This window comes from Spermophilus citellus (assembly GCF_964194105.1).
Source record: "Spermophilus citellus genome assembly, chromosome: 6".
In the NCBI taxonomy this organism is placed as follows: domain Eukaryota; kingdom Metazoa; phylum Chordata; class Mammalia; order Rodentia; family Sciuridae; genus Spermophilus; species Spermophilus citellus.
Genome location: NC_138187.1, coordinates 21,429,617 through 21,443,317, shown reverse-complemented (window position 1 = coordinate 21,443,317; position 13,701 = coordinate 21,429,617). Strand labels below are relative to the sequence as shown.

Sequence of the window (13,701 nt, the reverse complement as noted above, 5' to 3'; positions counted from 1 at the left end):
GGGATGTAGCTCAGTAGTATAGAACCCCTGCGTTCAATCCCACGTACCACCAAAATAAAAAACAAATCCAGAGAGCAATTCTAACATATAAATATGTTCATGTACTCCCTTGCTCAAAACCATTCCCTTCTGTAACTTTCCTCACTCTCAGAATGCCAGTCAAACTCTTGACCTTGGCCTCCCAGGCCCTGTACCATCTGCCCACTGGTGGCTAGCCATGTGTCATCTCCTATTGGTTTCCCTTGACTACCACCAGCCACCCTGCCTTCCCTGCTGTTTCCGAATTCATCACACACACACTTGCCACTCAGAGCTTCGGAACTTGGTGTTCCCTCTGCCTGGCCCACTGTTCACCCAAATACCTATATTTCTCTCCACCACTTTAATCTGGTCTCTTCCAAATGTTAAACAAGAAACCTCCCAACTTCAAGAGCAGCTTCCCCATCTCCTTTCATGTTCTCACTCTATTTATGTCACAGTCCTCACTGCTCCCTGACACATTAAGTAGAATATTTTGTTAATTTATCTAATTCTTCTCCCTCTGGAGTGAAAGCTCTTTGAGGTAGACTGTTGGCTCTTTTGCTCATCTACATAGATCTACAGCATCTAATAGAAGGGTCTCCAAAACAGAGCTCAACATGTGTCGAGTGAATCTCTTTGCCAAAGATGCAGAGGAGACAAGAGAACACCAGTTATTAGTTGCATGTAGAAGCAGAAAGTTTTGAAGGGCTTTGGATCTTCATTGCCTGTAGGCCTGGGGGTGGAGGAGGTTTAAGACAATTTCATCTAGATTTTAGGGGATGGGTAAGTCCTGGTTGGCACATATGTTAAATTAAGGCCTATTACAGGAGCTGATGAAGTAGAAGCCTGGTGCTCCTGACTTCTGGCTCTTCAGATACTGCATCAGAGTGAAGTAGGTAGAAGGAATAAGAAATAGGAGACACAAAGGAAGGGTAAGGAAATAAGATTTTAATCTAGTAGTTCTGCATACTTATCCAGACCTATCATCCCCTAAGCCAGTCTTTCTTTCAGAAATGTCACTCCCAAATTTCTAGGGAATTTGTAAATCTACCTTTGCATTGTTAATGAACTCCCAATAAATAGATTAAGTGTGTGTGGGGGGGTTATAGTTTAAGAAACCTATTATTTAGGAGACTTTCCAATGCTATCTATTGATTGGATAAGAAAGACCATGCCAGCCTAAGGATCCTGACACTGATCAGACCACCAGAAACCATCTTGAAATCACCAGACTTACATCATTCCTCCATTACCTTGCCCTACCCACCCCCCTACCAAGTTTCCTTTAAAAGAGCCAGGACGGGGAGGAACAGGGTGGGATCATGAACTGAAATTGAATTCCATGCATTTATGAGTTTGTTGGGATGAATCCAACTACTATGTATAACTATAAAGCTCTAATAAAAATATTATGTAGGGGAGGGGGGATAGTAGAGGATAGGAAGGGCAGCAGAATACAACAGACACTAGTATGGCAGTATGTAAATACATGGATGTGTAACTGATGTGATTCTGCAATCTGTATACAGGGTAAAAATGGGAGTTCATAATCCACTTGAATTAAATGTATGAAATATGATATGTCAAGAGCTTTGTAATGTTTTGAACAACTAATAAAAATATATTATGTATATCTATAATGAACTAATTAATAATATACATACATATATATCTATATATTAAACATTAAAAAATCCTGCTTTCTCACTACTCCCACTTTGAAGTAATATATCCATGTATTGTGGCTCAGTGGCAGAGAGCTTGCTGTGCAATTATGAAGCACTGGGTTCAATCCTCAGCACCACATAACAAAATAAATAAATGAAATAAAGATATTGTGTCCATCTACAACTAAAATAATATATATTTAAAATTTTTTTAAAAAAGACTGTGTATGAGCCAGGCACAGTTGTGCACACCTGTAATCCTAGCGGCTTGGGAGACTGAGGTAAGAAAGAAGATTGAGAATTCAAAGTCAGCCTCAGCAAAAGAGAGGTGCTAAGCAACTCAGTGAGACTCTGACTCTAAAAACAATACAAAATAGGGCTGGGGATGTGGCTCAGTGGTCGAGTGCCCCTGAGTTCAATCCCTGATACCCGCCAAAAAAGAAAGAATGCATATGAATAAATATATATTTATTTATATACAAAAAAAGGAAACAGGAAACCCCCAAAACCACATCTCTCAATCTCAAGATGACCCATATTCTTCCTTAAGTGTGTATTCCTTGCTTTACTCCCAAAGCTGTCTCTCTGTAAGGTCACCTCCCATTCTCCCTTGAATGTGTTAATCTTCTTTATTTAATAAACCTCTATCTATGCCTCTAACAAGCACACACTGAAATTCTTTTCCATCATGTAAGCCAAGAACCCCCTACTCCCGAGTCAAGTTTCCCCATTTCTCTGACAATTAATTCCTTTAGACCCTTCTTTGGAGATATCTCTTCTCCCATGACAAGAGCAGACTCTGGAGGTACCCACAGTAGCTATACGGTGGCCTTCCTGTTCTCTGGAATGGACAGGGGCTGAGAGCTCTTCACTGGAGGAACATTTTTTTGCACTTAGAAAAGGAGCTGTGAAGACTTAGGGTCTGGGTCTGTCATGCTGGGAAACACGAGGGCATTCTCCTGAGGTGCTCACCTCACACCTCTCTGGGATGCCATTTGGACTTTCCTGAGTTTGCTTACAGACTGTGATGTGGATAATATGGAGAGACAGAGGGTAGCAAGAGAGAGGAAAGAGCTGGAGGGAGGACTTGGGAGAGACACAGAGGCAAGGAAGAGAGACAGGGAAAAGGCATGGAGAGAAAAAATATAAAGGAAAAAACCTAGCGACACACCTGCAATCCCAGCTAAACTCCTAAGCAGGAGAATGACAAGTTCAAGGCTAGTCTGGGCAATTTAGGGAGACCCTGTCACAATATAAAAGGCAAAAAAGGGCTGGGTTTGTAGTTTAGTGATAGAACACTTGCCTAGCATGGGTTTAATCCCCAGGGCTGAGGAAGGGAGGGAGGGAGGGAAGAAGGAAATTTTCAAGAAAAACCCTCAAGAGCAGGAGATGCAGGTAAAGATCAGGACATAAAGGGTGTTGTGAGTGTATTATGTCATTAACAAAGACCAAACACGTTTGTGTCTTTCCACAATGTCAGAATTTATTAAATAACAATAAATTCACGGGCTATTCACCACTTTTATCAGTGGCAGTTCACTGAACACTTGTGGGTCATCTGGTAGTCATAAATCAGACAATCACAGGTTCTTTTATTCCAATCTTAATTTCTAATATCTATAACATTCAAGTCACACAGCTGTATCACAATGACTAGACTACCCAACAAGAACAAACTAGAGGAGGAAAAGTTTACTTTGGATCATGGTTTCACACATGTGTGCGCGCGTGGGCGCGCACACACACACACACACACACACACACACACACACACAACAGAAAGGGCTAAGGCAGCCACAGGGGTTCTGAAGGCTGAACTGAGAACAAAGGCATAGAGCAGATATGAATGCAAAGAGGTGGTAGGTGGTCAGATAAAATTATTAACCAGCCAAAGAACTTGTTCAGAGCACAGAGCTGTCGAAGCACAGGAACTTATTCTAGGCCAAGGTTTGGATGGAGGGGTGGATGGCAGTTTCAGTGTATGCCTGAGATGTCACCTTGAGGTGTCAACTTGCAGTGGGACTTGTATGGTTGTCAAGGAAAGGAGAAACCATACTCTGCTAAAGTCTGAGGACCAAGATTCGGAGGTTCGTTGATGTGGCAATTTTCCTGGTGCAGGCTTGTGACAAGTGACCAGGTGATGGGGTTCAAAGTGCTGCCATGTCCAATCTTAGGGTGCCCCTCCTTTTATGGGTTTCAAGTGAGAGGTTTCCACCACCTGGTGGTCTAGTGTGTTGGATAAGCTCATGAGCCTGGTTTTTCTGATATGAGTTTGATAGGCCCATGTATCCACGTGCTTCTGATTAATTTGATGAATTCACAGGTGGACATTCTTATTAGCATGATTCATTTATTTATCAGTTTATGCCTTATGGTTGTGCCCAGCAGATGGTAGCTGTTTACTTGTACAAACAAGGTATAGATTCATTCCACCTCAGCACTTCAACTCAAAATGTAAAGAAACTATATATAGCTTTACAAAATGAGTAACAAAGTTTTAGGCACAAAGGCAAATTGAGAGAGTAAGGGACAACAAAATAAAACAATTGGAATGAGGAAAAAGTTAAGATATCAGGATATGCTTATCTTCAACCTGGAGAAAAGGAGACAGGAAGAGACATGAAACAACTTTACTCCAGGAATCTCGCCATTAGGAGCCCCACCCTAATTCCGGCTCCTCGGGCAGGTCTCCCTTTGCTAAGTGGACAACTCCTCAGCCCCAGATGGTCAGCCTGTAAGGGATGGGTGGGGTATGCTGAATGCCCACCCATGTCATTAAGTACTGACACAAGCTGGGTGCAGTGGCACTAGCCTGTAATTCCAGCAATTTGGGAGACTGAGGCAGGAGGATTGCAAGTTCAAGGCCAGCCTTGGCAACTCAGTGAGCCAGATATTCAGCAACTTAGCCAGACCCTGTCAAAAAATAAAAAATGGGTTTGGGGTGTTCTTTATCAGAGGTAGGGTATTTGCCTAGCATGCATGAGGGCCTGGGTTTGAACTCTGGTAATAAAAAAAAAAAAATCAAATACATAAATAAAGAGGGCTGTGGGTATATTCTAACCCCCTCCAACCCCTCACCCGGGCTCCATCCTTCTCTCCACTTGGAAGACTCTGCTGACTCTCAGGAGTCAGAGGGTCAGCCCTAGAGGGGTCAGGCACTAGGGGTTGGTTCTGGGGATTTTAGGTCTAGAGAACTCAGTTCTAGAACAGAAGGCCTAAAAAGAGAAGAAATCTGATACTGTTCTTGGGTCTATTTCAGGCCTAAAAAAGGTAGCAATTGCCTTGTTTGGGCTATAGCCTTGGTGTCCAGGAATGCTGAGAGTCCAAAGTGCAGAACTACCCACAGAGGAAGACCTGCATACCCTTGGTTCCTCAGCGTCCCATTTGCCCGCTAGATTGACTGTGTCTGGGAGAGGGGTTCTGTAAGTTCAAGGTCCACCTACAGCCCCAAATGACCTTTCTCAGATAGATGAAGGTTGAACAGATGAATGAACAAGGAAAAAAGGAACTAATGGGGCTGGCACTGTAGCTCAGTGGTAAAGTGCTTGCCTTGCATGTGTGAGGCACTGGATTCGATCCTCAGCACCACATTAAAATAAATAAAGATACTTTGTGTTCATCTACAACTAAATAAATATTTTTTAAAAAAGCAACTAACTCAAAATATTAATCCATATGGTGGTCATATGGGTGTTCACTATGTAATTCCTTGAACTTTACCATGTTTGAATTTATTGTAATAAAATAACAGGGAAGGAAGAGAGAAAATTGTCAGGCAAATAGTATTCACTGTTCAGTATAAGGTACCGGGAGTGCATTTTCCTTTTGGGAGAATGTACATTTCAAATGCCCAGAGAGGGCAATGGTTATCCTGACAAAGGGCAGATTTCAGGTGAGAGCCTCTCAAACCTTTTGGGGAGAGAGAACCTTCCACAGAGCTCTTTAAATTACACCCCAAAGGTGACTAGCTACTTTGCAGTAACTCAAAGTTGCTGGCCTTTTGGTGACATTTCTGAAGTTTATCTTGCCCCTCAGAGATTTGGCACTTGGCCCAGAGTGGACCCCACCTTGCCACCTGTAACCCTTGGGGGAAGGGCAGGATAAGATGTTCCAGACCCTGCCCCACACCTGATCCTAAGAGGCTGATCATGTTTGTTCAGGAGGTGAGGTTCACACGATAAGGAGCAAGGGAAGGGCTTGGACCTGGTATAAAAGGTCCGAAAGTTTCTGGGGGATTATTTTGCATCTGAAACCGCCAGGTGAGGGGTGACAGGATGCTTGGATCTGAGTTGAGAGTTTTTCAAATCTAAGCTGGATAAGAGGATGCCTGGATTGAGTGACGGGGGCGTTTGAATGTCAGTTAAGTGGGGCACCTGAATCTGATCTACATGAGGTACAAAGATGCCTGATTTCAACTGAAGGAATGGGGACACTTGTGATGCTCAGAGAAATGAAAACGGTCAGGTTTGTGTTACTGGAGAAAGGATTATGACAAGTAGACCAGGTACCTGGGATCTAATGTCTTGAGCTCATCATAATTCTTTCTGTAATTTCTAAGTCTCTCTCAGTTCCACCAAAACTGCTCAGATGCTGGTACCAGCACAATCTCTTCTACTACCACTTCAGCCCAGGTGACAGAGGCACCTCTAAAATGTTCCTTTCTTTCTGATTTGAGACCAGGGTAAATCTAGAGATTTAACCATGCCCCAGATGCTCCATAAACCAGGCTAATCTACTAACTGACCAAGTGCAGTTAGGTTTTGCTTAGCTTCTTATTTGGTAAACTCACCCCTCTCTATGCTTTGGAGATGTACTCTACTTCCTCTTTAGAACACTGCTTTGTGCCAAGATGGAATGGGGCTTGACACAGCTTAAAATCTGGACAGAGTCAGAACTGATCTTTTGGTTTGGAAGGGAGAAAGAGGATTGGCTATAGGCAGACCAAGGAAACCCAGAAGGTACTGTTTGGAAGGAAGGAATAAGACCATAGATGAACAGTCCTCTTTAGGTTCAAGACTAAGCCGGCAAGATCTGAGTTGAAGTTCTGAAAAATTCAAGGGATGCCTGGGTAAATGAAGTCCAACGGGAAAAGGATACAGCCTCATTTTTCCTTTCTTCCCACTCCAGCCCCAGAATGTTGACGATTGCTATCCTAGCCCTTCTTTGTGCCTCAGCCTCTGCCAATGCCAGTAAGTGTGACGCCACAAGCCTGGGAATGGGATCATGGGAAGGCAGCCCCTGGACTGCTGTTGGCCAAGGGTTTTACAGGCTGGCTTGGGGTGGTGGGCACAGAGTTGTGGGAGGAACAGGGGTGGTGGGGAGCAGCTGAGTTCCCTGGGGATTTCTCCCTCCAACTCCTCTCCTCTCTCCAGTTCAGGCTAGGTCCTCCTCCTATAATGGAGAGTATGGAGGTGGTGGAGGACAGCGGTTCTCCCATTCTGGCAACCAGCTGGATGGCCCCATCACTGCCCTTCGTGTCCGTGTCAGTCGATACTACATTGTAGGGTAAGATTCTTTGATTTTCTGTGGTTTGGGGACTCTCTAGGATCTTATCAAATTAGCAAGTTCTCATTGGATCACTTCTGTTTCAATCAGTAAGTCAGAGGTAAAACATGATATGGTGAAAGTTGTTAGAGGACAGGGATTCTAGACCTGTCATAACTCCTTAACTCCCACAACACATGTGACCTTGGCAAATCATATAACCATGAAGTCTCAGGGGCCTGGAAGTTTTCTACCCGCCATCTGAGGGGGCTCCTTTGCAATATTCCTGTCAGGCATCCTCCATCTTTGCCTTGTTTCCCTCCTGAGACAGCCACGTTTCTTTCATAGAGTTGGGAAACTATGATATGCAGAGCCAAAATGTGTTTCCTTCTGATCCAGGTGATTTTCAAGAGCTTGAAAATTCTTTTGCTTCTTTCAAATGGGGGGTGGGGGGTGGGGGGTGGGGACATAGTAGAACCCTGGACTCCAAATTCAAGTTCTGACACTGTTGTCTGGGTGATTCTGGGCAACTTCTTTTTCTCTCTGAGGCTGTTTGTTGGCAAAATGAAGAGTTGAAATTCCCTGTGTGATCTTCTAGGGCTCATGTGGTTTACATTCCATGGGACTAAAAATGTCATGTCACCAGTTTGAAGGTCTCAGCATGTAGGCCCAGAGGTCCTGAGTTGTGATAACCTTATTCAATGACTCCCTTCCTTCTTCACTTGTCCCCAGTCTCCAGGTACGCTATGGCAAGGTGTGGAGTGACTATGTGGGTGGCAAATCAGGAGACCTGGAGGAGATCTTTTTGCACCCTGGTGAATCAGTGATTCAGGTGTCTGGCAAATACAAGAACTATCTGAGGAAGCTGGTCTTTGTGACAGACAAGGGCCGCTACCTGCCTTTTGGGAAAGACACAGGCACAAGTTTCAATGCTGTCCCCTTGCACCCCAACACCGTCCTTCGATTCATCAGTGGCCGAGCTGGTTCTGTCATTGATGCCATCGGCCTGCACTGGGATGTCTACCCTTGCTGACTGCAGCAGCAGCTGAGCTCCAGCCTCCTCCATGGGGCACAGGGCACTGCGGTGGGGCATGAGAACTCCCTTATAATAACCCCCATCCAATTGGCTTAATAAAAGGTTAAACATGGTTAAAACTAGCATGTATGTGGGTGTCTATGGTTGGGATCTACCTCCTGATTTTGATAAGAACATGCCACTCACATTTCTGGCTCTCTGTTAGATACTAATCTGGGAAAAGTAGGAGGATGAGGAAGGGAATTATAAAATACTGGACTTTTCTTTATAATTTATCAAGAGGAGATATTTTCTGGCTTGTGCCAATTCTTTTCAAGGATAGATTCTAAGAATGTTTACCAAAATAGGAGGTCTGAGGCTAGGCTAAGGCCTAGTTGTGGCTTACTGCCAAAACCTGAGATGTCCTATTTTCCAGCTCTCCTCTCCCCTGGTCCTTCTCTTGGAAAAAAGTGCTTCTCTGCTAGAAAAATGTCACCTTACTCTATTGAACCAAACCCAGTCAATGTATGTAGTAATCCTAGACCATTATCCTTTGTCCTTTTCTAGAATCCACCTAACTCCTGAAGTTTAGCCTAAGTTTATGCTGAAGGACTCTGCCCTATTACTTCACCCCAGTTCTTCTCACCATTACTCATAAGCCCTGACATCCTTGTTTACCTCTCTCAGAACTAGGACTCTTTCCTCAGGCAATAACCACCTCCCCAACAGTGTAGAAGCTTGTCAGCACCATGCTCAAAAAAGGAAATTCCAAAGAGGAAAGATTTTCATTGTGGGTTGCCATGAATATAAGGGGTTGGTTAGAATTCAGGGGAAGCATCAGGGTAACTGGATGCTTTAAGAAAGGATATAAAGTTGCTATGGAAATAATTTTTAGGACTCTAGTTTCCAGTCTTAGAATACTAACAGTTTTTTGTTGGTAGTGGTGGGGAGTTACACATTGCTTCTGACAGATTTATTCATATCACAGGAAATGTCAGAGTCACATTTCTTCTCAATTAGAGTCCCATTTCTTTTCAACTAGACAAAGATAACAGTTTCACACATGTAATTTTATAAATATTCACATTCTAGAAATGAGCTCATGACTAGCCTGTTTTATAATTCCTTGCTTTTCTTTTTTTTTTTTTTTAATTATTTTTTATTTTGGCGGACACAACATCTTTGTTGGTATGTGGTGCTGAGGATCGAACCCGGGCCGCACGCATGCCAGGCGAGCACGCTACCGCTTGAGCCACATCCCCAGCCCCAATTCCTTGCTTTTCAATAATTCCATGGAACAGAATATTATGCCTTCGTAATTATTTTTATTGAGAGATAAACCAAAACATAAAATTCACCCCTTTAAAGTGTGCAATTCAGTAGTTTTTTAAAAATATTTTTTATTTATTAATGGACCTTTATATTATTTATTTACATGTGGAGGATTGAACCCAGAGCCTCACATATACTAGGCAAACACTCTACCATTGAGCCACAACCCCAGCCTTTTTTTTTTTTTTAGTATAGTCAAAAGATTATGTAATCATCACCTCTCTTTAATTCTAGAATACTTTCATCACTCCAAAAAGAAATCCAGCCAGGCCTGGTGGCACATGCCTATAATCCCAGTAACTTGGGAGGTAGAAGCAGGAGGATCACAAGCTTGAGGTCAGTCTCAGCAACTTGGTGAGACCCTGTGTCAAAATAAATCATAAAAAGGGCTGGGGATGTGGCTCAGTAGCTGAATGCTCATTGGTTCAATCCCCAGTACCAAAATTAATAAATAAAGAAAAAAGAAATCCAGTACTCATCTGCAGTCACTCTCTATTCTGTTGTCCTTATCTACTTTGTACAGATTTGCCTATTCTGGATTTTACACATACAGATGGAATAATACCATAATATGGCTCTTTTCTCTTTATTTTGAGACAGGGTTTCACTAACTTTCCCAGACTGGCTTCAAACTTGTGAAAGCAGTTCAAGTTGCTGGAATTATAAGCAAGTGCCACAGTGTACAGCTAGTCAAATGACTTTATTGATGCTGTTACAAACATATTTTCCAGAGGATGCTAAAGGAGCACAAAAAGGGCAACTAATTTTTGCTGGGGGTGTTGGGAAAGACTTTGTGTAGGAAGGAGTGCGCATATGTGTATGTGTGGATGCAGGCAAGCAGGACTAGGGCCCACATGACACAGGAATAAGAAGATATGAAAATTACAGAGCTGTGGATATAACTCAATGGTGGAACACACACTTAGCATGAACTCAGTCCTGGGTCCTGGATCCAATACCTGGGGGAAGAAAAAGAAAGAAAAGAAGACCACAAGTGGTTCAATACATCTAAAATGCAAAGGATCACAAGACCTATGAAAAGGCAGGGCCCATAAATGTCATGCTAAATAATTTAACCCTTATTTTATGGGCTATAGGGAGGCATTGAACCAAGAGTTTAACCAGAAGACTAGTAGGATTTATATGAATGCATCATTTTTCTGTTGTAAGTGGTGAAAATAAATTTCAGGTGAGGGCTGGGGCTATAGCTCAGTGGTAGAACCCTTGCCTAGCACAGGTGAGGCACTGGGTTTGATCCTCAGCACCACATTAAAAAATAAATAAATAATAAAGGTTAAATTTTAAAAACTGCAGGTGAACAGAATGAGATAAGAAAGTTAAGAAACCAAGTTTAGATAAAAAATAATGAATGTTTGAACAAAGGCAGTTACCGAGAGATGAGGAAGAATTGGAGAGATTGGGGGTAGAAGGGAAGGTATTCACTGAACATTTGAGGGTGAGTGAAAGACACTTTCATAATTTTTAATGGATCTTAGGTTCATGAGTCATGCTGCACATGGTGATTCCCACATGTAATTCCAGCAAATTGAGAGGCTGAGGCAGGAGGATCATAAATTTGTGTCCAGCATCAGCAACTTCTCAAAATTTTTAAAATTTAAAGAAAGGGCTGAGGATGTAGTTTGGGCAACTGGGAAGAGAAGGGTATCATCCTCTGAGATGGGGAATAAAAAAAGGAAAAACTAATTAGTTCTTAGACTTGTTGAATTCTGAGGTATCTGGTACATCCTGGTTGAGATACAACATTATTATGCAAAGTAGCATCGAAGAATAAAGTTTTTGTTAAGATTTTATTTTTGACAAATATTATTTATATTTAAGAGGTACAATAGGATGTTCTGACATGTTCATGATGTGAAATAATTATATTAGGCTAATTAACAAAATCTACCCCTCATATATATATTTTTGTGTATCAGGAATTAAATCCAGGGACACTTAACCATTGGGTCACATTCCAAGCCCTTTTTATACTTTTTGTTTTTGTTTTTGTTTTTGTTTTTGAGACAAGGTCTCACCAATTTGCTTAGGGCCTCTGAGTTGCTGAGGCTGGCTTTGAACCTGTAATCTTCCTGACTCAGCCTTCTGGGTTGCTAGAATTATAGGTGTGCACCTCTATGCCTGGCCATGTGCTAATTTTTTTTTGTAATGAAAACACTTAAAATCTGCTTTTAGCAATTCTGAAATATACAATGCATTATATATATGTGTGTGTTGTGGATGGACACAATACCTTTATTTTGCTTATTTTTATTTTTATGTGGTGCCAGGGATCGAACCCAGTGCCTCTGCCTCATGTATGCTAGGTAAGAGCTCTACCACTGAGCCACAACCCCAACCCCTATACAATGCATTCTTACTAATTATAATTGCCATTTCCTGCAACAGATTACTAAAGCTTATTCTTCTGTCCAACAGAAACTTTGAATCCTTTGATCAATCTCTTCCCTTCCCCATCCTACCACCCTCTGCCAGCCTCTGGTAACCATCATCCCACTTCCCACTTTTCAACACCTTTAGATTTCCCATATGAGTGAGACCATGCAGTATTTGTCTGGCTAATTTCACTTATCACAATGTCTTCCAGGTCCATCCATGTTATCTCAAATGACAGGATTTGGGAATAAATCTTTATTTATTTATTTATTTGGTTTTTATTAGTTACACATGACAGTACAATGATCTTGACAAATCATACATTTGAATCAAATGGGGTATAATTTCTCATTTTTCTGATTGTACAGGTTGCAGAATCACATTGGTCATACAGTCACCTATATACATACAGCAATAATAATGTCTATTTTATTCTGCTGCCCTTCCTATCCCCAGGAATAAACCTTGATGCAGATTTTTTTCAGTATTTTGTTGTCGATGGATCTTTATTTATATGCAGTGCTGAGAATCGAACCCAGTTCCTCATGCATGTTAGACTTTACCACTGAGCTCAACCCCAGCCCTGAAGCGGATTTTAAATGGAGCAACCTAAGTTCATGAGTCATGCACATGAGGTGATTCACATACGTAATCCCAGCAACTTGGAAGGCTGAGGCAGGAGGATCAAAAGTTGTAGCTAGCCTCAGCGGCACAGTAGTAAAGCACCCCTGGGTAAGATTCCCAGTACCAAAAGAAAAAATTAAAAAACAGATTCATGAGTCATTAGCATAGAAACAATGACATTCAAGTGATGAATGTGAAAGAAATAACCTCAAGAAAACTATGGGTATATAAAATAAGAAAAAGGCTGAAGTCAGAGGATTGGGGAATACCAACATTTGATGCATGGTGCAAAGAAGTGGAATCAGTTAAAGAACTAGAGAATGGAGTGTTTTGGGAGGTAAAGAGACTACACTGGAAAGGAAGAAAGAAATTTCAATGAGTGGCTAATATCACGGAGAAGTCAAGAAGAGACTTCAGTTTCCTCCCTTTGATGTTTGTTAATGTTTCAGCAACCATACAGTTATTATTTTGGCAAAAAAAAAAAATTGCAGTGGATTGGGAGAAGCTGAAGCCAGGCTGCAGATAGTTAAGGAATGAATGGGAAGTGAGGATATGCTGGCAGCAAGAGTTGAATATTTTAAATTTGGCTATAAAATGCCAGAAGATAAACTAGTAAGTCATAGTTACAGGGGATGCAAGGAAGGAGGTTTTGTTTTTTCTTAGGCAGGAAAGACATCAATGTTTATAAGATAAAGAGGAAGGAAAAATAGAAGAGGCTGAAGATTCTGGAAAAAGGAGAAAAATGATGGGATCAAGTCTTTAAAAAGATTGAAGAGGATAATTTATGAAGATAATGAAGCAGGAAACTTTGAGGGAAAAAAAGGGGGGAAAATTATAATTAGTGGGATTACAGCTTGGTTTGTATACAAACTAAAACAAGGGAATTCATAGCTAACCTTTATTTGTTCAGTTAAATAAATAAGGCTACTTGCTGTATCAGTCAGATTCTACCAGAGAAACAGGACCAGTAGGAGACATGCTTACATATGCATACAGGAATTTATTGTGTTCAATAAAATTATAGCCACAGGGGGTAGGGTATGTCTATAATCCCAGCTACTGGGGAGGCTAAGGCGAGAGGATTGTCAAGTTCAAGGCCAGCTCAGGAATTTAGCAAGATCTTCAGCAACTTATTGAGACCCTGTCTCAAAATAAAAAACAAAA

The 13,701-nt window shown here is 41.7% G+C and overlaps 2 protein-coding genes across 2 annotated transcripts in view; one reads left to right on the top strand and one right to left on the bottom strand.

Moving 5' to 3' along the window:
- LOC308650896 (transmembrane protein C16orf54) overlaps positions 1-13,701 on the bottom strand; it is a 42,999-nt gene that overhangs the window by 19,159 nt on the left and 10,139 nt on the right. The window lies entirely within an intron of this gene.
- Positions 6,816-8,205, top strand: ZG16 (zymogen granule protein 16; the record flags this gene model as incomplete). The annotated part of the gene is made up of 3 exons (XM_081298283.1): positions 6,816-6,877; positions 7,061-7,193; positions 7,905-8,205. Exons 1-3 carry the CDS (start codon positions 6,823-6,825, stop codon positions 8,203-8,205), a joined length of 489 nt encoding a protein of 162 aa, XP_081154409.1. The 5' UTR covers positions 6,816-6,822.